General features: G+C 37.7%; 2 protein-coding genes across 3 annotated transcripts in view; both read left to right on the top strand.

The window, feature by feature from the left end:
• LOC103106213 (uncharacterized) overlaps positions 1-27735 on the top strand; it is a 55474-nt gene that overhangs the window by 10064 nt on the left and 17675 nt on the right. The window contains exon 2 of one of the 2 annotated variants that reach the window (XM_056805984.1): positions 21139-21288. The exons of the other annotated variant lie outside the window; for it this stretch is intronic. The gene's annotated coding sequence lies outside the window, so the exon portion shown is untranslated. The remainder of the gene's footprint in view (positions 1-21138; positions 21289-27735) is intronic. 2 annotated transcript variants of the gene reach the window in all.
• LOC100029112 (LRP chaperone MESD-like) lies at positions 11788-13314 on the top strand. The gene has a single exon (XM_056805986.1). It carries the CDS (start codon positions 12173-12175, stop codon positions 12845-12847), a length of 675 nt encoding a protein of 224 aa, XP_056661964.1. The 5' UTR covers positions 11788-12172; the 3' UTR covers positions 12848-13314.

Genomic DNA, 27735 nt, shown 5'->3' with positions numbered 1-27735 from the left:
TCACATGCTTTGACCATTTGTTAATTGCGGAATGCTTTAAATCCTTACAAATTTGACTCAGTTCTTTACATATTTGAGATATGAAGTCTTTATCAGATACTTGCTATGAAGATTCCCCACCCCCACCCCCAGTTTGTTGTTTGCCTTTTAATCTGGGTTGCATTGATTTTCTTCCTGCAGAAAGCTTTTAATTTAATGTAGTCAAAGTTATCTATTTTATATCTCATAATGTTCTCTATGTCCTATTTTGACCTAAATGCTTCCTTTATCCATAGAACTGACAGGTAATTTATTTATGGTAGCTATTTTTAAATCATCTATCTATTTTACCTTTATCTTGGTATAGTGTGTCTATGCCTAATTTCTGCCATACTGTTTCCCAGTTTTCCCAGCAGTTTTTGTAAAATAGTGAGTTCTATTTCCAAAAGCTTAGATTGTTGGATTTGTCAAACCCTGGGTCACTATGGTCATTTACCTTTGCATATAGTATGCCTAACCTATTCCATTGAACCTCTACTCTATATCTTAGTCAGTACCAGATTGTTTTGATGATTGCCGCTTTATTTTATAGTTTGGGATCCATTACAGCTAAGCCACATACTTTTGTATTTTTTCATTCTCTTGATTTTTTTGACCTTTTGTTCTTCCAGATGAATTTTGCTATTATTTTTTCTAGTTCTATGAAATAATTTTTTTGGTAGTTTGACTTGTATGGCCCTTGTAGCAGTCCACCCCTAGCTATGGGCAAGGGAAACAGAGTATGTACAGATTGTCCTAGAAGAGAGCATGCTCAGTCTTGCACTTGGCTGGGAAAGCCTCTGACCCTTGACCCCAGCTTCCCCCAGGTTAGGCGGGAAAACAGGTTTCTTTGTGCTCACCTGGCTAAGAGAAACCACACCTATACCTTGTCATTAACCAATGATAATCATCCCTATGTATTGTGTATATTTGCATATCAAAGAGATTAAATACCGGGCCACAGCAAGCTCTGCCCCTCTTCCTTCTCTCTTTCACTTGGATCTCAGCTCTCACTGATGCCTGTCCTTGCTGGAGCTTGGCCTCTGGCCAAGGATGATTCCTTTCCTTATCTACCTCTCCCACCTGGGACCTGACTTTTGGCCAGGCACTCTCTTTTCTCTATCATGTCTCTGACCTGTGTGGTATTAAATTTGGATCACTGGATGGGTATAAGCCTTCTGAGTAGTCCACTGATCGGAGTTTCTGCTGTGGCTCCTTTGTAATTAATAAGACCTGGATTTCTGACTCATTCCTGCCACCTCATATCTCTAATTTGGCTCCGCCATCCCCCTCGCGGCATCCAGAACTTCTATCCTTCCCCTATCTTCCTATCTTGAGGCTTCTTGCGGGTTTGAGGAAGGTTCAGCCCTGAATAAATTAGCTTGGGTACAATTGTCATTTTTATTATATTGGCTCAATATAGCAATAAACAATTAATATTTTCCCAAATGTTTGAATCCAACTTTATTTGTGTGAAAAGTGTTTTTTTTTTTTAATTCTGTTCATATAATTCCTTGTATTTGTCTTGGCAAGTAGATTCTCAGGTATTTTATATTATTTAGAGTTATTTTAAATGGAATTTTTCTTCTATTGCTTGCTGCTGAACTTTGGGGTAATACATAGAAATGCTGATAGTTTATTTGGGTTTATTTTGTATCCTGAAACTCTGCTAAAGTTATTAATTATTTCAACTAGCTTTTTAGTTGATTCTCTAAGTATTCCATCATATCTTCTGCAAAGAATGATAGTTTAGTTTCCTCATTGCTTATTTTAATTCCTTCAATTTGTTTTTCTTTTCTCATTGCTAAAGCTAGCATTTCCAGTACAATATTAAATAATAATGGTGATAATGGGTATTCTTGCACTAATACATTTAACACAATAGAGCCTGGTTCATTCTGGCAAAATCAGAACTATTTTTAGTAGCACAAATAATCTCTATTGAAATGAGAAAGGAAAAATGTAGGTCATGGCATTGACGATAGGGGTAACCATTCTTTGTGGCTCTAGCTCCATGGTTGAGAGAAATGGAAAGGCAGACTAGCTTCAATGCTTCTACAATGCTAGCTGATGACAAAAGCATCCATTTTATAGTGTCTCAACCAGAGTTTCATAGATCATCTAATCCAACTCCAGCCTTGCTCAAAGACCTCCAGTGAGAGAGAATTCTCCACTCCATTAGGCAGCCCATTCTATCTGGAGATAGCTCAACTTGTTAGGAATTTTTTCTGACATCAATATTAAATTTGCTTCTTTGTATGATCAAGGGAGATCTTCTGATTTTGCTGGACTGACATATTTCCCATGAAGCTAAGCCTCTTCTCTGGCCTTTCCCAGTGAGCTACATACTCTGTCTTTCCTTAAGAAGTATATATATGAGCAGTGGCTCCTGATTGGTTCTTGTGATTATTGTACATTAAAGAGGACTGTAAGAGAAGAGCCAAGAAGATTCTCCTGCTCAAAGGGCTATAAAAGGGAAAAAAATTCTTTTTCTTTTCAAAATGTATCTTGTGGGACTTTGGTAGCTCTCCCCTGGATTCTGATCAAGGGAAAAGACATTTTTTGTTTCTTCCTTATCCCTGAGGCCATGTTTATTATAAGTTCATGGCACCGAGAACATGAACATGTATAGATGAGCCTAAGATTGATTAGGCCTCAAATCCTTGGCTTCCTTTTCTGCTTTATAATTTCTTCTCTAAGTCCAGGTCACAAGCTATGATCCTGAGAAACAGGTATTTCCAGATATCTTAGGTCAAATGTTGTTGTTATTCAGTCATTTTTCAGTTGAGTCTAACTCTCTGTAATTGAATTTGGGGTTTTCTTAGCAAAGATACCGGAGCATTTGCCATTTACTTTTCCAGTTACTTTTACAGATGAAGAAACTGAGGCAAACAGGGTTAAGTGACTTGCCCAAAGTCACACAACTACTAAGTGTCTGAGGCCAGATTTGAACCCAGGAAAACACTCTTCCTGACTCTAGGCCTGGCATTCTATCCACTGTGGTATATAGCTGCCCAGGTCAAATACTGAATGGTCCAAAATGCAGCTCAAGATCTCGAGAAATTGGATTAATGAGGCAAATAATTTTTTAAGCCAGTATTTTATTAAAAAGAAACATTCAGGATCCATAAATCTACAAATTCATCATTCCAGGTCCCTACTCAGCAGGTTGTGCTCAGATTAACAACAGCTATAGTCAGATCAACAAACTGGTCCTTAATCTTTATACCAGTTTGCATACTCTTTCCCTCAAAACAGATCTTGGTGAATTTAACTTATATCCCCTCAGGGTCTTTATGACTAGTGACTGACAAATGAGGTTTGAAATCATTAATGCTATGTAGCTTAAACATCCCCTAATCAGTCTTAAGGTATTTCTTCTAAATAGTTTTTCTTCCTTTCTCCCTTCCTTCCTTCCTTCCTTCCTTCCTTCCTTCCTTCCTTCCTTCCTTCCTTCCTTCCTTCCTTCCTTCCTTCCTTCCTTCCTTCCTTCTTTTCTTTTCTCTCTCTTTCCTCCCTTACCTTCTGTCTTAAAATCAATATTGTGTTTTGGTTCTGTAAAATTGAGATTTGAACTCTGGACTTCAATCCCCACAAGTCCTTGCTCCACTTCCCCAAAATGCTTTGTAATCTCACGGAATTCTGAGGTGGGCGAGATCGAGAAAGTACTTAAGCTGATTACAAAGGCTTTTGAGGGCCTTTTGGATTTCTGTTTGGGAGCAGATGTGGCTCTTTCCATAATGTAGGTGAGGTCTTGTCTAGGCCTCTGGCCTAGGCACGTTTTCCTTATCCTGTATTTTCTTTAATCCTTAATCCTTAATAAACCTCTAAAAAATATAATACTCCTTGCAGAGAGAAACTAATTTCTACCTGCCATAGTCTCTCCCCAGTCTCCCCTAAATTTTAACTGTTACAGATGGCGACCACTAGATTGGATGAGAACTTCTCACATTTTTTAGCCTAGATAATGATTTTTTTAAAGCCTCGTTTCTCCAAGATGCTCTTTAGAAAACCATCTTGATCAGCTCCTGCCTGCGGCCCTCTCCGGCTCCTGCTTCTGCTTCTGCTCCTGGCCTCTCACCTGGTGCCCGAGGCTCTCGGCCCTGCTTGTCTGCCCTCCAGCTCCTGGCCCTACCTGTCTGCGCTCTGGCTCCCCGCCCTACCCACCCTGGCGGTCTGTCTCTCACCCATCTGGCCTCCAACCCAGAGGGCTCATCACCCCAGCCCCAGACCCACGAGCGTGACACCAGCTGGCTCATCACCCAGATCCTTGGAGCAGATCGCCCAGGACTCATTGCGACCAGCTGGTAACAGTATTGGCCACGTGGGTGGAGGAGGGGGAAAGGAGAATGGGCAATTTTCCCTTAGGTTAAGCCTCCACGTGGATGGGGGTATTGACCACAGGGGTTTCATAGCAGAAGAGAGAGAGAAGAAACAGATTTTTCAAGCAGGAACCTAAAAAGCAATGGGCTATTTAAAAGGATACTTTTTGACTGTTCTGGTAATTTCATTGACTTCACCTGCCTGTCAGGGAGAAGATGGAGCCCAAAGATTCAACTTTAACTTTGAAGGGGCAAATGGGTGGCTCAACAAACTGGGAGCCAGACCTGAGGACATGCGGTCCTGGGTTAAAATCTGGCCTCAGATACTTCCCAGCTGTGGGGCCCTGAGCAGACCCCTTAGACCCCATTGCTTAGCCCTTACCACTCTGCCTTCTGACAATAGACATTTAAATGGATAAACACACCTAAGGAACTTTAAAGACTAAAGGCTATATTCTAAGGCATTTCAGACTCCAATGGTTTATACAAATCTCTGTATTTCTATTGCATTTTGATATTTGCTTGGTTTAAGATTTAACTTTGTGATGTTAAATTCATATATTACTGGATTGAATATTCTCTTACACTGAAGGTGGATTGAATTTATTTTTAATGTACTGAGTTTTAAAATTCTGTTGTTTTTTCCCCTATAACTGTGCAAAAAAAATTATTATTGAATAAGCCCATATGTGAAAAACAGCTTTTTTCTATTTTGCCGAGGATAGATGGACTTCAGAACTGGTTATAATTGTATAACAACCTTTGGAAAATTTAATGTGCTAAATATCTCAAATGATTTTAAGGGTTTTTTAAATATGATTTTTGTAATTTTTTTTAACAATCTCTGGTTATCTTTGCCTGCCCCTACCACGAGGTAAGGCCCATTCTAGTAACTGAAGTGAAATACATTTTATAAACCCCAACCTTCCCACATGTGAATGGAAGTTGGGCAGTTAATCTCAGGGCATTTGTACCCTTAAAAAGCCTCCAAAAAAAGGAGCACCCCTTTATTTATACTCTTCAGCTCACTACTTTACTTGCACCAGAATGATATAGAGATTTCTTGATTATGTTCTTAAACCTAGATGAGTTTTACTTTGTTTAAAAATATGTTTATACACCAAGGTTGAAAGATTGCTACGTTTGTAAAAACTTGTGACAAATGTCCATCAATTCATAGGTTTTAAAATGCCATACAGCAACTTATGTGAAATATGATAGTGTTTGTTTGCTATTGTAATTAATTGGGCTATTGAGAATTTTGGGGATATTGATAACTACATATTTGTACTACTGTATTTTTTAAAATGAAAAATTGTTAACCTTGTTCAATTCATTTGCCTTCTACTCACAGTGATAATAGCCAGATATTAAGAGGAAATGGATCTCATTTTTGGTGAGAAAGCCTTGCATTTTATATTTTCTTAGCTGACACTGTGTGTCAATGATTATAAGCTATATTTTTGAATTTTTAAAGCTCTTTTATTATTATATTTTTCTTGCATGTGCAATATACTTTTTCAGGTTTTTTAAAAAAATTTTTCTCTCCTTTTATATTTGAAGCACGTCACCAGTATTAAGATTTTCTTTACCCTTTTGATTTTTCAATACTACAAGTTTAAGATACATTTGTCAGAGCATGCCCTAAAAAGCTTGTGACTATAAAAATGATGCCACTAATTATTTAAATAAATTATGGGACTTTGCTTAATGATTCTGTCTGATTCAGGACAAGATACACACAAGAGCCATTGCACAGAGCCAAAGAAAAGCCAATCCAGGATGGATTGATGCACTTCTAGGCCAATACAAAGATCTTGAATCTAGTGTGAAGACTCGAGGTTACTGTGTTTAACATGTGTTAAGACATAGGCTTTCCTTGTGTCCACACTCACTCTGAAAATACTCACAGACGAGTATCCTTGAAACCTTGGCTCTGATAATCTGGTCCCCTTTTCTGCCTCTCATAGTGTGGCAACTTTCTGTAGTCCTGGCTACTGACTGGGTAAATGCATCATTGCTTCGATCACTTTATTTAGGCCCTGATTGAAGGACCTGTTATAGATTTATTTTTCTTTTACTTGGAATTTTTACACATAAGACTTTGATAGTCTATATTTTCATCCAGAAATTTTTTCTTTTCTTTTGGATTTTTCTGATATCTTTTTAATTTCTCTTGCCAATTGATTCATATACCTCATACCTCAGCCATGCATCCCTAAGTGATCCTGTTTTTTTTTTAATCACCCTCTTAACAGGGGGAATGTAAAAAAAATATCATTATTTAAATTGCAAAGTTTAAATTCCTTTTGAGAAGAATTTTAGGTAAAGAAGATGCTACCTCTCTGAACCCAGAAACTGAACTGTTGGAGAAGACATAATGAAGATGCCTTCAGACCACAAGTTGCACAAAATTGAACTTTGGGTGTAGTTGATTGAACATTTATTTGTATGTATACTTTCATGCCAAAGGGGACTGCCCCCTAACTGGCTTTTTGTCAATGCGTTCAGCAATTATTGGTTTTGTTTAGTTTTTTTCTTATCCTCAAATTATTGTAATCTTTAAATTGGTTATGTTTTTATGATCCTTTGGGGAAGGACTTCTTCCCAGAGGATCAAACGGGGGAAATGTAAAATTGAGATTTGAATTCTGGACTTCAATCCCCACAAGTCCTTGCTCCACTTCCCCAAAATGCTTTGTAATTTCACGGAATTCTGAGGTGGGCGAGATTGAGAAAGTACTTAAGCTGATTACAAAGGCTTTTGAGGGCCTTTTAGACTTCCGTTTGGGAGCAGACATAGCTCTTCCCATAATGTAGATGAGGTCTTGTCTAGGCCTCTGGCCTAGGCACATTTTCCTTATCCTGTATTTTCTTTAATCCTTAATCCTTAATAAAGCTCTAAAAAATATAATACTCCTTGCAGAGAGAAACTAATTTCTACCTGCCTCAGTCTCCCCTAAATTTTAATCTTAACAGTTCCAAGGCAAAAGAGCAGTAAGAACTAGGCAATGAGGATTAAGTGACTTACTCAGGGTCACACAGCTAGGAAGTATCTAAGGGCAGATTTGAAATCAGGACCTCCTGTCTCTAGGCCTGGCTTGCCTAGCCAGCCCTATACTGTTTCTTAGAGAAGAAGAGCTAGATATGCCTTACTAGCTGAGATTACCAGGAGGATGCTTCAACTGAAGGGACAAGAAGAGAAAACCACACCATGACTTGTCTGGATATACTCCAGATGTGAAGGCCTGGAAAAGAGGTCACCCTTTGAGCCTCGAGTCAATGACAGCAAGGCTAAGATAGATACAAGCCCAAGATTAGTATAGAAACATGTTGGTATGGATGGGGATGTTAATGAACAACTCAAGTTATCCACAGTCTGAGAAGTGCCAGGTTCGATTAATCAGTGGCCAAAGTGAGTAGGTTATGTAGGAAAAATGAAAGAAGTACTGATTTATGGAGAGAAATGGTGCCAACCATTATAGGCTGGTAATGTATATATTTGCAATATAAGTTATTGTATGTTACATTTCATTTATGTGTTTGCCTTGTATTGCTGTTAAGTATCATCACTACATATGATTTTTATACATGATCATACATTATATACATATTTTAAACAGAGATGGCATATACATGTTATGCATGTCTCTTTTTGCTGTAAGATTAAAATTAATATCCAATAACTCCAAGTATTATATTTTATAAGATTTATTAATAATCACTTGAAGTAGAAGAAATAAAAGGACAAAAGTAAAAAGCCTGAGTAAAACCTACTTTCCCAGCCACAATCAGGGGAAAAGAGAGAAAGGAGTGGAGTCACACACAAACTTTATCTCTAAAACATAAAGATATAACATGAGAACAAAAGTGGAATGCTGGGACAGAGAGTCCTGGGGTTCAGATCCTAATTACATAATCCCCCCTGTGATTCCATTGGGAAATGAGCATGTAGAAATCTCCCAGATTTACATGCCTAGTTTCCTCAGTGAATCAGTACGTATAACCAACTTATATCTCTAAGATCTTTAACTAGAGGTACATGCAATATTGCACTTTTAAAGGGGAAATTACAATAATTTGGGGAGAAGAAGGAAATAAAAGAGAAAGAGAACAAAACCAATGTTTGCTAGGTGCATTGACAAAAAGCCAATTGTGACAAGGAAATCACTTTAAAAGACTGATATATATTAATTTAAGGTCGCCAAGGAATTCAGCTATGTAATTCCTTAATGAAAACTCAAGTCAGCAGTCAACCTTTTATGGAGTTTAATTACAAACAGGAGGAAGAAAGGTATTAGAGAGAGAGAGAGAGAGAGAAGGGAATAGGGCTTAAATACCCCCTCTGTTTAGGCTGGGCCAAAAGGCCCAAGCCCTTAGATAGCTGAGGCAAAGAAAAGAGATCAGTCCCTATCACTCACGTGACCAAAATGGAGAAACAGTCTCAGGGGCCTCCACCTCCAGCTTCCTTCAGAGCAAGCTTCTCGGAGCACAACCTCTCAGAGCAAAACCTCTCCAACCTCCCTAGTCCTCAGACCCCACTATCTTTAAGGAAACCATCCAAGTTCCCTCCCCTCAGTTCTCACATCCACCAATCACTGTCCATGTCTTCCCTGTGCCAATGGTGGCTCTAGCTTAACCCAGGACTGCCCAGAGGTCTGTGGCTTTGCACATGTCTGTTGAAGGTCATATTCTCAAATAATTAAATCTTGATCCTTTGCTGCAGCCCTTCCTAAATCCTGTTACCCTGAGCAGGGTGGAGATTGGAAGTTCCTGGTTCTGTCATTCCAAGTATCTCTATTGTATCAATTCTAAAATCAATCATGACTCAAAGAACTTCCTGTTCTATGCTTAAGCATAGGTCAAAGCCCTTTCCATTGTTCAGCAAAAGGTTTCTGTCCTAAAGTAATCTTAAGAAGGGAGGAGGAGGAACCTCCCATGCCAATGGGGTTCACATTCCAATAGAGTTCCCACTATCATTAGGAAATTCCTTACAAGCATGAAACCTTCCAATGGTGAATTTTCCAACATTCACAAGTCTAAGAAATTTTAAGGTTTACACAATAAGGGAGCAGTTCCCTTTGGCATAAGAGTTTACATTCAAAATAAATGCATTCAATCCCCCACAGTTCAATTTCACTACATTCCAAAGTTCATTCTGGATCTTTTGGTGTAGTCTGTGGTTTCTGCAGGCATCTTCATCATGCCTTCTCCAAACAGTTCACGTTCTTGATTTGGGTGGGAGTAAGTTTCTTATCCTAAAATTACTCTCAAGTAAGAAAAATTTTTATAAATCTAGAATTTTATGACAATAATCCATTGCTTAAGATCTATGTACTTGGTTAGTAAATATAACTGTTGTGTGATACTAGGTAGTTTGCATTACACTGAGATTTGTGTCATTGCTATCGATTGATTGATTATATACTTTGCATTATATCCATCACATGCCCCAATGCCAGAGCTTTGCTGTTCTAATATAAATGTCATGCCTCTATTTGGCATTTAAGTGCTTTATAATCTGCCCACCCTCCTGACCTTTTTGGTCTTCTTGTGTTTCACATCTTTATCCCTACTCTTTGATCTAATGACTATATCTCAAACAAGAAACTCCATCTTCCAACTCTAGGCATTTTTCCTGGCTGTCTTCTATGTGTAGAATGTTCTTCCTCTTGGCTTCCATCTAAAATTCCACTTTCTATAAGAAGTCTTTCTCTATTCCTCTTAATTCCAGAGCTTTCCTTTTGTTGGGTATTTCCAATTTTTCCTGTAACTATATACCTACTGAACAAGTATATCTTCTGGCTTTTTGGTTTCCTTGCTAAATCATCAATCTTCTCTGGTGTATTTCATTTTATTTTAATTTTTAATTAATTAAGAATATTTTTCCATGGTTACATGATTCATGTTCTTTCCCTTCCCTTTTCTTCCCCTGTCCCAGAGCTGATGAACAATTCCACTGGGTTTTACATGTATTATTGTTCAAAATCTATATTCATATTATTAATATTTGCAATAGAATGATCATTTAAAGTAAAAATCCCCAATCATATACCCATCTGATGTATTTTATTAACCAAGATGACAAAAAGCCTACATGCTAATCATAAAGTTTTATTTATTTTTATATTTACTTATTAACTCATTTATTTTCTTGTTTAAGTTAGAAAGTTTTATCATCTTATAGTTATTTCATACATGCATCCCCCCACATATATGTGTATGTATCAAATATTTTACACATGCCAGTGGACATTATAATTTTTGTGAGCTGCCTAATAAACCTATGCACTTAAACTTCTGGTTATTCACAGAACTCCAGAGATGAAAAGAATCTTGGAGAGTATCTAGTTTAAATTCTCTCTTTAACAAATGAGGAAATTTGAGTTCCAGAAGTCAAGTGTCTTTCCTGTCTTTTTCCTAGTTAGTGGCAGATATGAACCTAGAATTTCAAGTTCATCATGTTCCTCCAGGATACTGCTGCAGTGAAAAACAAAACCAAGCTAAAGGAAGTGAAAGGGGTCAGTAAGGCAACTGAATGTGGGAGAAAGAATAGAAATTAGTGACGAAAGGCAAGGTATCATCAGGGAGATGAATACTATATGGGGGGGGGGGGAGAAGACTACATCTAAGAAAGGAGAACAAGGAATAATGTATTATTTTAAATCTAAAGGATATACTTCTTTCACTTACCCCATATACAAGCAAAAGAAGACCCTTAGCAATAATGGTAATTCCCACAATAAATGTTAGATTTCTGAGATGGGCAAGTAGAAATGGAAAAAGTTCATGTGTTAAGTTTGTTTGTAATGAAGCTATTAACTGGAGGAGATAACTGTATATGATATAGAGGGTCAGTGACTTGCCCCCTAAATTATTTAATCTCTGAACACTTGAAGTATAGAATGAATTTTCCTTAGAGATATTTATGTGCATGTGTGTGTGTGTGTGTGTGTGTGTGTGTGTGTGTGTGTGTGTGTATGTAGCTAGGTGGCTCAGTGGATAGAGAGCCTGGGGTACTGGAGGTCCTGGATTCAAATTTGACATCAGATACTAGTTGTGGTGACCCCGGAAAATCACTTAACCTTGATTGCCTAATCCTTAGCATTCTTCTGCCTTCCAATGAATACTTAATAGCAACTCTAATGGTAAGATGGTATTTGTAGTCTTAGATATTACAAGGTGTTTGGTAAGCTTAATCTACTCCAAAATACGTAGTTCAGTTTTCCTATTCATGATGTCAGTACTCCAAGAAAGTAAAATGACTTTTTCTTGTTAGATCTAGAATATACTCTTTTTAGATTGCCAAAGGAAAATGGATGCTTTTTGTGCTGAAGCATGCATGTAGCAATCTAATGAAGTCATCTCTGTCCTTGTAATGGGCCAGTTTGTCACTAAAACCTCTATCAGTCAGGCTTGTCTATTTTATCCACAAAGCTGAGATCTTCTGGTATTGCAATATTGTGGACTGAACAGCTGGTGAATTTCCCACTGCAAAGAAAGCTGTTATGCTACACTTGGCTTAAATGCTACCAAAAGAATTTTACCTTTTTTAAACCCTTACCTTCTGTTTTAGTATCAGATTTTAGAATGGTTCTAAGGCAGAGGATTGATAAGGACTAGGCAATAGGGGTTAAGTGACTAGTCCAGGGTCACATAGCTAGGAAGTGTCTGAGGTCAGCTTTGAACCCAATACAGCTTCCTGGCTCTCAATCCATGGAGCCAGCTAGCGGCATCCCTAGTCTTATTTTTCTTGACAAATATTATCCTTAGTGGGAGGCAAAGGATCAAAGGGGCGTGGCCCTAGGTATCAGGGCGGGGCTTTGCTCGCGCATGCGCTCTGTAGCACAGAAGATGGCTGCCTCCAGCCAGTTGTGGTTGTTACTGGCTTTTCTCTGTGCCTCCGACCTGCTCCAGTACTTAATCTCGGCTAAAGAGGCCACGAAGGAGGAGACCCAGCCACCTCTGCTTCAGAAGAAGAAAAAAAACATTCTTCAGTACAACGATGAGGACATGGAGCAGCTGCTGAAGCAATGGGAAAAAGATGATGTTTTAGAAGAATGGGAGCTTCCCCAACAACGAAAACCACTAGATACCTCTCAAGCTGCACCTGGCAAGCCGGACAGCGTTCTGAAAATGACGAAAAAGGGAAAAACCCTTATAATGTTTGCAACAGTGTCAGGAAATCCCACAAAAAAGGAGACGCAAGAAATAGGAGGCTTATGGCAGTGGAGCCTTTTCAATGCCAACTATAACCTCCAAAGAGTTACTGTTGGGACAGATGTTGTCATCTTCATGCTTCCTGATGGGAGCAAAGCCTGGGAGATCAAAGAATTTTTGGTAAATCAAGACAGATGTGCCGATGTGACTCTACAAGGGCGGGTATACCCTGGCAAAGGAGGAAGTAAAAACCAAACGAAAGCATCGGTCAAGAAAAAGGAGGCAGATGAGAAAACTAGGTCCTTTAAAGAAGTTAGTCGAGGAATAAGGCGGAGAGATGACCTATGATGGATTGGTTAAGTGAACTTTGAGAGGTGAAATGAGAAAGACATCAATATTTCTACTGTAGTTTTTGAGGATTGAGGAATCAGAAACAATACAGTGATTACTCCAGTGAAATTCCTAATTTGGAGTTGATGTGGGTCAGCAAGGATTATAATGTTTTAAAAGACTCCAGTGTAAAGATGGAAATTTACTTATTTGAATAGTTTTTAGTCACAAGAAAGTTAATAATATAAAATCACTTTAAATTGTGACATATTTACACATATTTTACCTGTTTAAAATTGTCCAGTGTGGATTGTACTTCCTTATAAACAAGTTTAAGCAAGGCCATCTCTCTGTTAAGAGTATTTTTCCTGTTCAAAAGAGGACTACTCAATATCCATCAAACTAATTATTCTTATTGGTGGTGAGGAAAAAGGATATGTTAGAAGGTTATATTCATATGGGCCATTAAAACTTTATTTATTTAACTGGGTGGAATTCTTAATCCTAAAACCCCCTTTTTTTCATAATATTGCTTAGAGAATATTGAGATTAAGAAATGTTATAGAAGGAATTCATTGGTTTTATATTCCCTGGAAGGAGAGAGTAAAGGTTTATGTTCGTTAAAAGAGCCCAGGAGAATAGCATGTAGAAAGCTACTGATTTTTAGAAAAGGAGGAAAAAAGATTAAGCCTTGCAGTTTCAAGGCGAAGTATAGGAAGGATTTTACTGTTTATTTTTGTCTTTTTTGTTGAAAAGATGATAGTGTAGGATCAGTATTGTCAGGACTGCCAGGGGTCATGCATATACTTCTCTTGTTTCCCCAGCATTTAGAAAGTAACTTTAAAGATTTGTCATAATAATTAATAAATCCTTTTATTTCTACAAAACTGAGCAGTTTTTTAAAAAAGCTTGCAAATATTCTTTAACAAAAAAGTCCATTCCAAGATTTAGCACAGCATTGGATTATTACATTTGTTACTAAAATGTTTGATTTTTTTTTTAAGTGACTACTTCTCTTTTTTGTAGTTTTGTTCTACATGGTACTTACATGGTACTTGATTTGTTATTGAATGGCTTTGCTCTTGTTTGCCTGTTAATGAATAAGTTGTGGAGTTTTGGTATAATTAGAGTTCTTAAAAATTAAAATTACTTGAAAATACAAAAATAAATATTATCTTCATAGAACATCCTGTTCCTGGAAATTGATGGGTAGTGGCAGGTTCTTAGGTTTTATCCTTACCATGATTGATTCACCTTTTGGTGAAGATCTGAGGTTATTATCAGTTTTCATCAGATGATACATACACATTAGTTATTAGACATTAATGGAAAATCTGCAAAATAGTTTTTCTTCTGGTTTTACTATTAAGTGAAGAGGATGGTGTGGGTTTTAAAGTTAATAATCAATAACTATTATATTTTATAAAGTTTTATTAATAATAACTAAAGCAAAAGAACTGCCTGACTTCAGCCCAGCTGCAGGTTCAAAAGAGAGACGAGGGAGGGGTTACAGCCACTTAAATACAATCATGCAAAATGTGGAGATGCAGGAAAAATGGAATTTTGGGAAATTCTAAGGGACTTCTGGGAGAAGTCCAAAGGCTCAAAATCTCCATTTATGTCATTCACCCTGTGATACTATTGGGAAACCAGTTTCCCCAAAAAGGATCATGGAAACATAATTAACTTAAAGATTGCAATAATTTGTGGATAAAAGGAAAAGAGAACAAAACCAATGATTACTAGGTTGACAAAAAGTCAATTTGGGAGCAGTCCCTTTTGGCATAAGAGTATACATTCAAAACAAAAGCATTTCAACCCCCCATAGTTCAATTCACATCCCAAAGTTCACTCTGGATCTTCTGGTACAGCATGTGGTCTCTGTAAGGCATCTATCTATTTTCATGGGGCATTCTGGATTCTGAGAGGTAGCAAGTTTCTTTTCCTAAAATTGCTCAAATTTAAATCAATGTTCACAACAATAACTTGGGCCCTCTGAGGTGAATAATAACAAACACAGGGATCACTCAGGGACGCATGGCTGTGTTATGAGGTATATGAATCAATTTTGCAAAAGAAAGTTTAAAAAAATGAAAAAATCCAAATAAAAGAGAAAAATAACTTGTTGATGAAATACAAAATGTAAAAGTCTTATTTCTAAATAAATCTGAGTAAAGGAAAAACAAATCTCTAACAGTTCCTTAAATCAGGGCCCAATTAAAATGATTTAAGCAATTATGCATTTACCTAATCAGTAGCCAGGACTATAGAAAGTTTGCCACACCATGAAAGACAGAAAAGGGACTAGATTATAGGAGCCAGGTAGGAGCCAAATTTGAGATAGCTGATAGAATGTGGGACAAGGAAGATCTGCCTTTAACACATGTTAAACAACCTCAACCTTGAACCCCAAACAAGTTCAAATCCTCTTGTCTTGACTCAAAAGGACATCAATCCCACCAGGATTAGTTGGTCTCTTTGAATGACCTTGTGCTTGATTGGCACTATGCAGTTTAGCTTTGTGCTTCTTTGGCACTGTGCAATGAGCAGAACCAGAAGAAAGTCATATATAATAACAGCAATGAAATACAATGATCAACTGTGAATAACTATCCTTAGCAATACAAAGATACAAGACAACTCCAAAGGACTTATGACCACTGCTAGGGGAAGAACTGATTGAATGCAGATTAAAGCAAGCCACTGGGGGCATGTAGGTGGCTCAGTGGATCAAGCCAGGTCTGACAAGAGGTTCAAATCTGGTCTCATAAACTTCTTAGATGTGTGACCCTGGGCAAGTCACTTAACCCCTATAGTCTAACCCTTATCACTCTTCTGCCTTGGAACCAATACTTGCAAGTTGTGTGCCTTGGAACCAGTACTGAATATTGATTCTAAGATGGAAGGTAAGGGTTTTAAAAAAATAAAGCATTCCATTCTTCACTTAATTACTGCAATAAACTTTTCTCTAGTATAAGGAAGAAGTTTTCTTTCACAAGATGATAAACATGGAAATGTGTATTATATAATAACACATGTACAACCTATATCATATTACTTGTTATCTCGGGTAGGGAGTGGGAAGGAGGGAGAGAACATGGATTGCAAAGTGTCAGAAAGCAATGAAAAAACTTGGGTGGGGGGGGGAGACAGAAAGGCAAGGACCAGGCAAATGGAGTTAGGTGACTTGCCTTGAGTCACACAGCTAGGAAATGTCTCAGGCCAGATGCGAACCCAGATGCTCCCAACTCTAGACCTTAAAGTGCTTGTCTTTCTACAACTTCTCCAAAATTTGTCATCTTTGTCAATTAGCTAAGTATGAATTGAGGCCAAACCTGAAAATGTGTTTTGTATTGCAATTTCTTATCATTAGTGATTTGGAATAAAGGGCAGATCTAATCCATCCTCTCAGAGCAGCCCTTGGAACCATATATAACATTATTCAGAGTTCTGTGGCGGCCGGGGACTGCTGTGTATCAATTTCCCTTCAACTCTTTTTTTTTTTTAAATATATTTTATTTGATCATTTCCAAGCATTATTCGTTAAAGACATAGATCATTTTCTTTTCCTCCCCCCCACCCCCCATAGCTGATGCGTAAGTCCACTGGGCATTACATGTTTTCTTGATTTGAACCCATTGCTTTGTTGATAATATTTGCATTAGAGTGTTCATTTAGAGTCTCTCCTCTGTCATGTCCCCTCAACCGCTGTATTCAGACAGTTGCTTTTCCTCGGTGTTTCCACTCCCATAGTTTATCCTTTACTTATGAATGGTGTTTTTTTCTCCTGGATCCCTGCAAGTTGTTCAGGGACATTACACCGCCACTAATGGAGAAGTCCATTACGTTCGATTATACCACAGTGTATTAGTCTCTGTGTACAATGTTCTCCTGGTTCTGCTCCTCTCGCTCTGCATCACTTCCTGGAGGTTGTTCCAGTCTCCATGGAACTTCTCCACTTTATTATTCCTTTTAGCACAATAGTATTCCATCACCAACATATACCACAGTTTGTTCAGCCATTCCCCAATTGATGGGCATCCCCTCGTTTTCCAGTTTTGGGCCACCACAAAGAGCGCAGCTATGAATATTTTTGTACAAGTCTTTTTGTCCATTATCTCTTTGGGGTACAGACCCAGCAGTGCTATGGCTGGATCAAAGGGTAGATATTCTTTTGTCGCCCTTTGGGCATAGTTCCCTTCAACTCTTAATGAGCAGGCAACCCAAGCAAGAAAACAATTCTTTTTAATTCTTCCTGGCTATAAGAGCTTTCTATAAGAATCTTTGCCAAAAATTGGTTTTAGTATCTTTACCCCCAAAAGATAATTCACTTTTCTACTCATCTCAACCAGGAATAAGTAACTCTGAAGCAACTTCAAGTTACATTTTACAAAACTCTACCTAATGGACACATCCTTTTCCTTCTACTCTTTTTTTTCTCTTCTCTTTCCCCCTGTAAAATGTGAGCAGTCATTGTTTCTGTGAGGTTGTTATTGTTATAATGACCTTCCTCTTTGACTTTTCTTTGTCTAGATTCCTCATCTCTATAGGAGGCTGAGAGTGATTTAGAATTAAGAAGCTGGGGGGGAACTAGAACTTTGAGCACTTTTGTTGAGGTAGCCCTATATGGATAATGGCTAGGAAAAGCTTAATCATTGGAGAGTAAAATAGGGAAGCCTAAGAACTGCCTACTCTATACTCTGAAAGAGACCAAAAAGTTTAGTTTAAGTAATAAATTTAAGCCTAAAGGTACTAGCTGTTTGGTTCTGTCAGAAGGTAAAGAGTTTGATGCTTGAGGCAAGAATGTCCATGTTGTAGCTAAGACTTTGAAAGAAATGGGCAAATCATTTATTCCTTTTTAAAATGTTTCTTTTTGATTCTGAACTTAATGAACACCAAATAATTTATTTTATTTTACCAATTACATGTAATAGCAATTTTCCACACAAGTTTTCTGAAGTCATATGTTCCAAATTGTCTCCCTTCCTCCCTTCCCTCCCCCTTTCCTGAGCTGGTAAAGCAATTGGATCTGGGTTATAGACTACACATGCAAAGCATTTCCACATTTTTCATTTTTTTAAATTAATCCTCATCTTTCATTGTAGAATCAATACTGGGTTTTGGTTCCAAGGCAGAAGAATGGTAAGGGCTAGGCAATGAGGGTTAAGTGACTTGACCAGGTACACACAGCTAGGAAGTGTCTGAGGTCAGATTTGAACCCAGGACTCAATTTACTGAGTCACCCAGCTGCCCCCTACATTGTTCATTTTTATAAGAGAATACTCATATAAAACCAAATTGCCAAAATAAAAACCCAAATAAACTAAAGTGAAAAATTATATGCTTTAATCTTCATTCTGACTCCAATAGTTCTTTCTCTGGAGGTAGATAGCATTCCTTGTTATAAGTCCCTCAGAATTGTCCTAGATCACTATATTGCTGAGAGTAGCGAAGTCTTTCATAGTTGATCATTCTACAATATTGCTTTTACTATGTACCATGTTCTGCTGGTTCTGCTTATTTCACTCTGCATCAGTTGATGGAGGTCTTTCCAGCTCTTTCTGAAATCATCCTGCTCATCATTTCTTATAGTGCAGTAGTATTCCATCACCATCATATTATTCAGCCATTCCCCAATTAATGGACATTCCCTCGATTTCCAATTTTTTTGCCATCACAAAAAAGCTGCTATAAATATTTTGAACAAGCATGTCCTTTCACCTTTTCTTTTTTTGCTCTCTTTGGGCTACAGACTTAGTAGTGGTATTACTGAATCAAAGGATATGCATTGTTTTATAGCCCTATGGACATAGTCCCAAATTGCCCTCCAGAATAGTTCGATCAGTAACAAACACCAAATAAGATGAGAACTTCCATATACAAAATGGAAGAGAAAGAGGATTGGACATGCAACTGTAGACTTGTAGCTGGCACAACTTGCTTCTGCTTTCTAGTTTGTAAGAAAGTCAAGATGTTCTGTTTATCTGTTTCACATCAACGATCCTTCTGGTTTCCTCTGTGTATTTAAAAAAACAAAGCTTCAATGGCCCTCTCTTCTTGATGTTTTTTATTGCTAGCTCTGCTCTACTCTCCCATTGAAAGGAAAAGAAAATCCTTATAAAAAGAAATAGTATGCATAGTCAAGCAAAACAAATCCCAATATCATCCATGTCTGAAAACCTTATTTTGCATCTTGAGTCCATCACTTTGTCAGGAAGGAGGATCCAATTATACTTTTATATCATATGTTGTTCCATCATCCCCCAATTAATGAACACGTCATTGTTTTCAGTTCTTTCCCACTATAAAGAGATATACTAGAAATATTTTCAAACCCAAACTACTTCTTAAAGGAAAAAAATCAGGGAGATTTTTATTTTAAACCAAGGTTTGACTTGTTTTTCCACAACTAAGGACCAATATATTTTAAAAATTAAAACCTTACCTCTGTCTTAAAATTTATACTGAGTATTAATTCCCAGGTAGAAGAGCAGTAAGGGCTAATGGATTGAGGTTAAGTAACTTGTCTAGAGTCACAAAGCTAGGTAGTGTCTGATGCCAAATTTGAACTCAGGACTTCCTGTCTCCAGGCCTGGCTCTCAATTCACTGAGCCACGTAACCCTGACTGATAATATTTCTATAAACTTTAAAAAAGAAGAAATTTTGAGGTTTTAAATTGAAAGAATTCATTGTTTTTATGTGGAAGAGATAGTTTTGCATTACAGCCAAATACTGGCTAAAGCCAGAAGTTGAAAGCAGGAAGTCATCCCACCAGTATCCAGTGGTTCCTTTCTTGGCAATGGCCAGTAAAAACTATGTTTCCCTTGGAGTTATGACCAACAGAGATTAAGTATTGGGCAGAAACCAATAAGGAGTCGGTCTGGCAGGAGTAGTATGATGACATACCCTAACAGTACTGGAGGAGGTGTGAGTTGTATCATCACAGGTATGTTTTTCCACAAATGCATCCTGGCCATTTGTGTTTCCTACAGTGTGTACCTTTCCATGGGGTTCTGTGTCGGTGTCCCACTTAAAGTTCTGTACTTCAGTGCTAGATTTAATAATTTGCATTTATAAACCATTTTAAAGAGTTCAGAAGTGCTTTCTTCATAATAACTTCAAGATACGTAGGATAATAACTATATCTGAATTTTACAGATGCAGGAACTGCATCCAAGTTACTTGATAATGTCCCCAGAGTGAGGATTCAAATAGGAATCACATTGGAAAAGCACTTATGATGGCAATTCAAGTGACCAGAGTATCCACATAGAGGGGCATCCATCTACTTTTTCTCCTGATGGTATACATATTTAGGGGAGAATGTGACCTAGATTTCTAAGGAAAATTTTTATTCATACTTTTTTATAATGACATTTTATTAAATATCTTTGCGTTTGAACTAAACATGTTCTTTGTCTAATAAAATAACATACTTTGGTGGGAACTTGTAAAATATGGATTTGAAAAACTCCTGATACACATGCTACTTTGAACCCAGAGTAGCCTTACCTAGGGAACCTAATCTACTAACTTAAGGGTCCCTTTAAGTGCTTCATGAATTTTCCATGAATTTGTTAATTATTAATAATGCCTTAGTATTTAACAAAAGATTAAATATTTAAAACTTTTGAGGACTTTGGAGGCCACTTAGTCCAACCCATTCATTTCACAGATGAAGAAACTGAAGCCCAGACAGATGAAGTTACTTGCCAAAGGTCATTTGTGTAGAAAGTGATAAACAAAGCCATTTTCAGGCATATGCCTTCGCTCTCCTCCCTCTCTTCTCTTTGAGTCTTTCCTTATGACAAAGAAAAAGTTAAGCAAAGTCATCTGGTAAAGTAATCATGTCTGACAGTATATACAACATTCCATATCCATAATATTCAATTCTCAAATGAAAGAGGAATGGTTCATTGCTTATTCTTTCTTTTTCTAAGATTTTTTTCCCCTTTTTCAAAATTTTAAGATTTTCCAAGTTTTGCTATCTAGTCAAAATCTGAATGATCTGCCAAGTCAGACTACCATTTATAGTCTTCCTGTCCCCTGCCTTGGCTCCGACTTTTCCTGTTTCCTATCTAGGAAATCCTTCCTGCTCTTCTCCCTGCCATTCTCTTTCCTCCTTCCTACCCTTGTTCCTCTCTATTGAAATTCATTATTCAAAATCCAGGTGCTCTATGATCCCCATATCTAGAATGGTCTTTTCTTCTGAAGGGCCACAACATTTTGTTCCACATCCCCTACGTCCCTTACCTCATGTTATCTTGTCCTCTAATTATATATTTATATGTTTTATCATCTCTGTTAGACTGAACTCCATCTTCTTTATCTTTTGGTGCCCCTGCAAGACCTAGCACAGTACCTGAAGAATAATAATCACAATGGACTCTCATTTCTCAAGGATTCTTTACAGTTTACAAAGATTGGCAAAGCAGTTTATTTACAAAAGTCCTATGAGGTAGGTATGGCTGTGGTCAAGAAGACCTGGGTTCAAATCCTCCTTGTGACAATTATGTGACCATCAAGTAAGTTACTTTATTTTTCTGACCCTGAGTTCCCTTATCAATATATGGGGATAAACGGTAGCAAGGTGGCACAGTGGAGTGAGGAAGACCTGAGTTCATGGAAGAACCTCACTGAACTGATGCAGAATGAAATAAGTAGAACCAGGAGAACACTGTATACAGAAAGTGAAACATTGTGTAACAATCCAAAGTAATGGACTTTGCTACTAGTAGCAATGCAAAAAGCCAGGACACTCCTGAAGGATTTGAGAAAGAATGCTAACTACATTAAGAACTGTGGGAGAAGAAATGCTGAAGAAAAACATATGACTTATCACTTGTATATATGGGTATGTGATTTGGGGTTTTGGCTTTAAAAGATCACTCTATTGTTAGAACCCAAGGGGGGAAGAGGAACCCCAAAGACTCAGACCAGGGGCCGAAGGTCCCTTAGGTAGGAGCGAGAAATTGAAGTCCAGAGAGATAAGAATCTTTTGGGATCAGAAGGACTGCAGAGCTGGTAGCTACTGCCAGCAGAGTTTATTGAATAGGGGAAGGATTAATAAAGGAAAAGACCACAGGAATGAAGGAGCAGGGGCAGCCAGAGTACATGTGAGGTTCAGCAAGTTCATGGTTAAATGACCAAAACATATTCTGTCTCAAGATAGTTTTTCTGGCCATCTGTGCCACTTCCCAAGATATTTAGTCTACTGGGATAGGGGAGATATTAACATTCCAATCTTTGTCCTTAGACTTAGAATATTATTTCCAAAGTTAGGACCTTTGCCTAATTTCTTAGGCCCAACTTGGTTAGTCTCTATCACTCTATAGCAAAAATGAATAATATAGAAATAGGTATCGAGTGATAACATTTGTGTGACCCAGTGGAATTGCTTGTTGGCTCTGGGAGGGGAAATGAAAGAAGGGAGGGAAAAAATGAATCACGTAAACATGGACAAATATTTTTAAAATAAAAAAAAATTTTTAAGGAAAACCTGAATTCAAATCCAGCCTCAGACATTTACTAGCTGTGTGACTCTGGACAAGTCACTTAACTATATTTGCCTCAGTTTCCTAATCTGTAAAATAAACTGGAGAAGGAAATGACCAACTACTCTAGTGTCTTTGCTAAGAAAACCCTAAATAAGGTCATTAAGAGTTGAATAAGACCAAAATAACTGACCAACAATGTGTGAGGATAACAATCTATTGTATTTAACCTATAAGGGTCAAATGAGAGGATGCATTTAAAAAGTACTTTCCAAACCTTAAAGCACTGTATAAATCCCATCTATTATTAGTAACATTATTATTGGATGTAAGAATGAGAACTTGATGGGGGCAGTCATTTGGTTCAGTGGATTGAGATCCAGGCCTAGAGATGGGAGGTCCTGGGTTCAAATCTGGCCTCAGACCTTTCCTAGTTATGTGACCCTGGGCAAGTCACTTAACCCCCATTGCCTAGCCCTTACCATTTATCTGCCTTGGAACCAATACGTAGCATCAATTCTAAGATGGAAGGTAAGGATTAAAAAAAATGAACACCTGAAATTCCATTCCAAGCACATGTTCTTTTTCTTAAGGGGAAGAGATATGAACATATGCTCTCAGGCAATTTATCTAACATTGTTCTTAGCTTATTTTTGAACACTAGAGATAATTCCCCAAGTGCACATCTTTGCATCTATGCAATGTGGTATAGGAGGAAGAAAACTGGATATAGCAGGAATATGCTAGTAAAATTCTAATAATTGGCTCTTGAGGGGGAAACCAGCTTTAGTCATGATATACTCTTATTTGTTTTTAAATCCTTACTTTCTGTCTTAGAATCAATATTAAGCATCAATTCCAAGACAGATGAGTGATAAGGGCTAGGCAATGGCAATTAAGTGACTTGCCCAGGGTCACACAGCTAGGAAGTGTCTGAGGTCAAACCCAGGATCTCCAGAGCTGGCTCTTCATTCACTGAGCCACCCAGCTCCACTTCCCCCCACCCCAAAGGATACACTCTTAAATTTAATCTGCATCATGACATTTTCTCCATCACTTTCTTAAGTCTAGGCCATCAATAAAACCATCATTCAGATCCTGATTGTTGTTGATTTCTAAGGTGCAAAATGAAAATTTAAAAATCAGTTCTCTGGAGCCAGTTGGAGCGGGCACCAGCATTCCCCTGAATTGAGCCCAGAGTCCTGAATCTGAATGCTCACTTTGTGGACATCATCAGAGTTATTTCACATTTCTCATCTACAGTTTTGGCTCCTGTAAAAACTTGGATAAAATTGCTACTTATCTAGCAGGACTCTTATGAAGAAAAGTACTTTGGAAATCTTAAAGTGCTCCATAAATGTGCTCTATTATTACACAAAGCACCGAGGTTCAGGGCCATAAGTGGCGAGTATTCTTGCATCTAATAAAAATTCAGATGGAGGGAGGGAACAATAGAGAGAAAAGGAAAATCACTTAGCTCTTTCAGGCTTTTCCCTTCTTTCTTTTACCTCAGACAGTGAGGAGAGAGAAAAGATGTCACCTGCTCCCACCACTCCGAGAGAAAGAGTGTAGCTGTTAACTACCTACCAGAGAGTAACAGCCACACCCAGAGAACCTAACTGCCACAGAAAAACCATTAGCCAGTTAACATTTGAAACTGACACTGTCTCAACTTTGTTTCAAACTTCAATTCTTCCTCAAACCAGCTTTTCTACTTATCTCTAAACTAGTATAACAAGACTTAATTTCTAGTATCATCCTTATACACCATTAGGAAGTATCTAAATCCAGATTTGAACCCTGAACCTCCCATCTCCAGGTCTGCCTATCTACTGAGCCATGTCGCTGCTCCTCATTTTATCCTTACAACCAGCTTGGGAGACAGATGCTATTATTATCTCTACCTTATCCATCAAGAAACTGAAGTGGATAGGGTAAATGACTTGCCCAGCATCACACAGCTAGTAAGTGTCAGAATTTAAGGTTTGAACTCAAATGTTCCTGTTACCAGGTTTCATCCACTGTGCTGCCTCTAATAATCATTTCTTGGTTATTTGCAAGGAAGAAAGGGTTCTTTCAGGTCCTTTGGAGCGCCTAGGTAGAGCAGTACATAGAGCACTGGGGCTGAAGTTAGTAAGACTTGAGTTCAAATCCAGCCTTAGAGACATTACTAGCTATGTGATCATGGACAAGTCACTTAACTTTATTTGTCTCATTTTTCTCCTCTGTAAAATGAAATGGAGAAGGGAATGGCAAACCACTCCAGTTTCTTTGCCAAGAAAACCCCAAATGGGATCATATAGAGTCAGAATAAACTGAACAGTAACCACAATTAGGACTCTTTCTTTCTTGGTTGAATAATAGATTATTAGAACAGTTTATTAACAGTTGGTTGGATTTTAGAGTTCATCTAGGCTGCATCATACAGTGGATAGAGTATTCATTCTTAAGTCAAAGGACCTACAGTCAAAGCCTGTATCTGTTAATACTTTGTGACTTTGGACGAATCACTTCATCTTTCTATGCCTCAGTTTTTTCATTTGTGAAATAAAGAGTTGGATTCAATGAACTCTAAGCTCCTTTCTAGCCCTAGAGCTATGAAAACTCCTTCCTCATTTTACAAATCAAAGTTGCAGTGAAACATAGTAGAAGGAGCCCTGGATCTGAAGAAAGAAGACCAGTATTCAAATTCCAGCTCAGCCATTTGCTAGCTGTGACCTTAGAAGAGTCACTTCCTCCTGCTAGAATTTAATTTCTTTCCCAGGAAAATGAAAAGGATGATCTAAATCAGGAGTTCTTAACTGGGAGTCCATAAACTTGTTTTCTTAAAATTATAATTCCTTTATTTCTTTGTGCTTCTATGTATTTTATTTTATACATTCATTTGAAAACGTTCTGAGAAGGGATCTTGAGGTTTCACTAGATTTCCAAGGAAGCATAAAAGTGGTTAAGAACTCCATGATCTAGATCACTCCTAAGAGCTCTCATTTCTACCATTCTCTGATCCCCTGAGCTCTGAGCCTGAAAAAGGGAAAATGACTTGCTTGAAATCATAAAACCAGATAGTGATGGGACACAAATTGGAACCCAGGTCTCCCGTCTCCCAGTTATGGCTAAGAAAAGCATCTTGCACTTTGTTCTCAAGGTCAGGAGTTAGGAAGACCCGAGTTCAAATCTGACCTCAAAAACTTACCAAATATATGATCCTGGGCAAGTCACTTAATCTCTGTTTGCCTCATTTTTAATAACACCTACCTTCAAGGAGGATCAAATGAGATAATAATTGCAATGTGCTTAGCTCAGTGCTTGGTGTGTAGTAATTACTATGTAAATATTAGCTAAAAGAATGAGGATAGAAAAATCAACTGAATAGAAACTTATGACCCAACAAAGGTGGAGTTTCTGGAACTACTGTACATCTCATGAGGAGGTTCACTGATTTCTAGTCTTAGGAGAATGGTAGGAGAGTAAGGCACAGTTTGGGCACCACTTCTTTTTTTTTTAACCTTACTTTCTATCTTGGTAACAACTCTAAAAGAGAAGGGCAAGGGCTGGGCAAACAGAGTAAAATGACTTGCCAAGAAGGATCTGAGATCACATTTGAACTCTGGTCTTCTTAATTCCAAGCCTGACTCTCCATCCACTGTATCACATAGCTGCCCCTGAGCACTAATTTTTGGGGATAAGAATACTCCAGATTTGCTCTCCAGCTTTTTAGAGCCTCTTAAATCCACTCAAAATCTTATCTAGAGGTTTAGTTAAGCCAAGAGTCTTGGACCTTCAACAGAGGTAGTAACCCTCTGAGACCTCATAGACCTGGATTAACTTAGAAAATTTCCAAGTTATTGAAGAAACAGATCCTTCTTCCTGCTACCACCACCAATTCCCCTTTCTTCTGGGATCTGCCTTCTGCCAATTTAGGAATAGCCCTAGCTGGCTATTTCTAAAACCTCATCAATAGACTCCCAAGACTTGGGTTGTTAATGCTGCCACAACTCCAAACTGGAGAATTTAGAGAGCTGACTTTATATATTAAATTTAGGTTAACAAAACACATTTCACATATAATCTCATTAGATTATCATAAAAATCCTTCTTTTAAAATATTAAGCATTCCTATTAATCTGCCATTCGCATTCTCCACTCCTTATTAAGCAATTTTAAAAAATCAGTACATATAGTCCAGCAAAACAAATTCCCTCATTAGCCATATCCAGAACTGAATGTCTCTTTGTGCCTTTTTAGTTTATTACTCCTTGCTTAGGAGGTAAGGCATGTGTTTCATCTTTATTCTTTTAGACTTGTGGCTTATTATTGTGTTAATCAGAATTCTAAAATTTCAAAGTTGTTTTTCTCTATAATATGGTTATCACAGCATAAATTATTTTTGTTCTGATCACTTCCCTCTGCATCAGTTCATTCAGATCTTCCTCATTGCCTCTGAATTTTTGCATTTCATTATTTTTTACCTCAAAACAATTCTGAAAAAAAAGTTTTTTATTGTTCAGTTATTTCAGTTATTTATGTGACCCCATTTGGGCTTTTGGTGTCAAAGGTAGTAGAGTGGTTTGCAATTTTTTCTCCAGCTCTTTTTATAGATGAGAAAACTGAGACAAACATGCTTACATGATTTGCCCAGGGTTAAGCACATAGATTTGAACTCAGTCCAGTACCCTCTGCACTATGCCACTGACCTGCACTGGCAAAATAGGTTTTCTAGGTATTCTTGTCCCCATTTTACAGAAGAGGAAAAAAAATCAGTAATGTAAAGTAAATACTTGTTGATTAAAGTCTTAATGGGAGGCATTGTGGTACAGAAACTTGACTCTGAAGTCAGAGGAGCTAGGCATGACCCTTAACCTTACTGGGCCTCAGTTTCCTCATTTGTAAAATGATGGAGTTGGACTAGATGTCCTCCAAAATCCCTCCCAATTTTAGATTTTTGACCTTATGACTTTCAGACAGAAAACTGCTAGGTTTCAGAGTAAAGATTTGAACTAGATACCTCAGAGAATCTCCAGTTCAATTTAAAGAAGAGAAAATCACAGAAGGGAAGTGATTTGTCCAAGATTACAAAACCAGTAACTTTTTCAGAAACAAGATTTAAAACCAAGTATTTCCTGATTTCAAATCCAACATTGTTGTTCATCCTTCATTTTGAAGAGGACCAATGGGGCATGATCTATGAAGATCAGAAAGGGTAGTGACTTGCACCAAACTACAAATATGATTAGTAGTAGAGTCTAAATCATATGATAAAAATGTTTAGAACTGGAATGCACCTTGCTTTCAAATAAGTCCAAGTCTCTTTTATTCTTAAAAATCCTTCACAGCACTCTACCATTTCCTTAAGCTGTCTTGCTATATTTGTTCTCTCTTTCTCAACAAAATTCCTTGAAACCAGTTATGCT

The sequence above is a fragment of the Monodelphis domestica genome, chromosome 7 (assembly GCF_027887165.1).
Source record: "Monodelphis domestica isolate mMonDom1 chromosome 7, mMonDom1.pri, whole genome shotgun sequence".
NCBI lineage: Eukaryota > Metazoa > Chordata > Mammalia > Didelphimorphia > Didelphidae > Monodelphis > Monodelphis domestica.
This window is presented reverse-complemented; position numbering and strand designations above follow the sequence as displayed.

Excerpts from the sequence above, each read along its gene's own strand:
- LOC100029112 (XM_056805986.1), top strand. The coding sequence starts at position 12,173 with ATGCGCTCTGTAGCACAGAAGATGGCTGCCTCCAGCCAGTTGTGGTTG.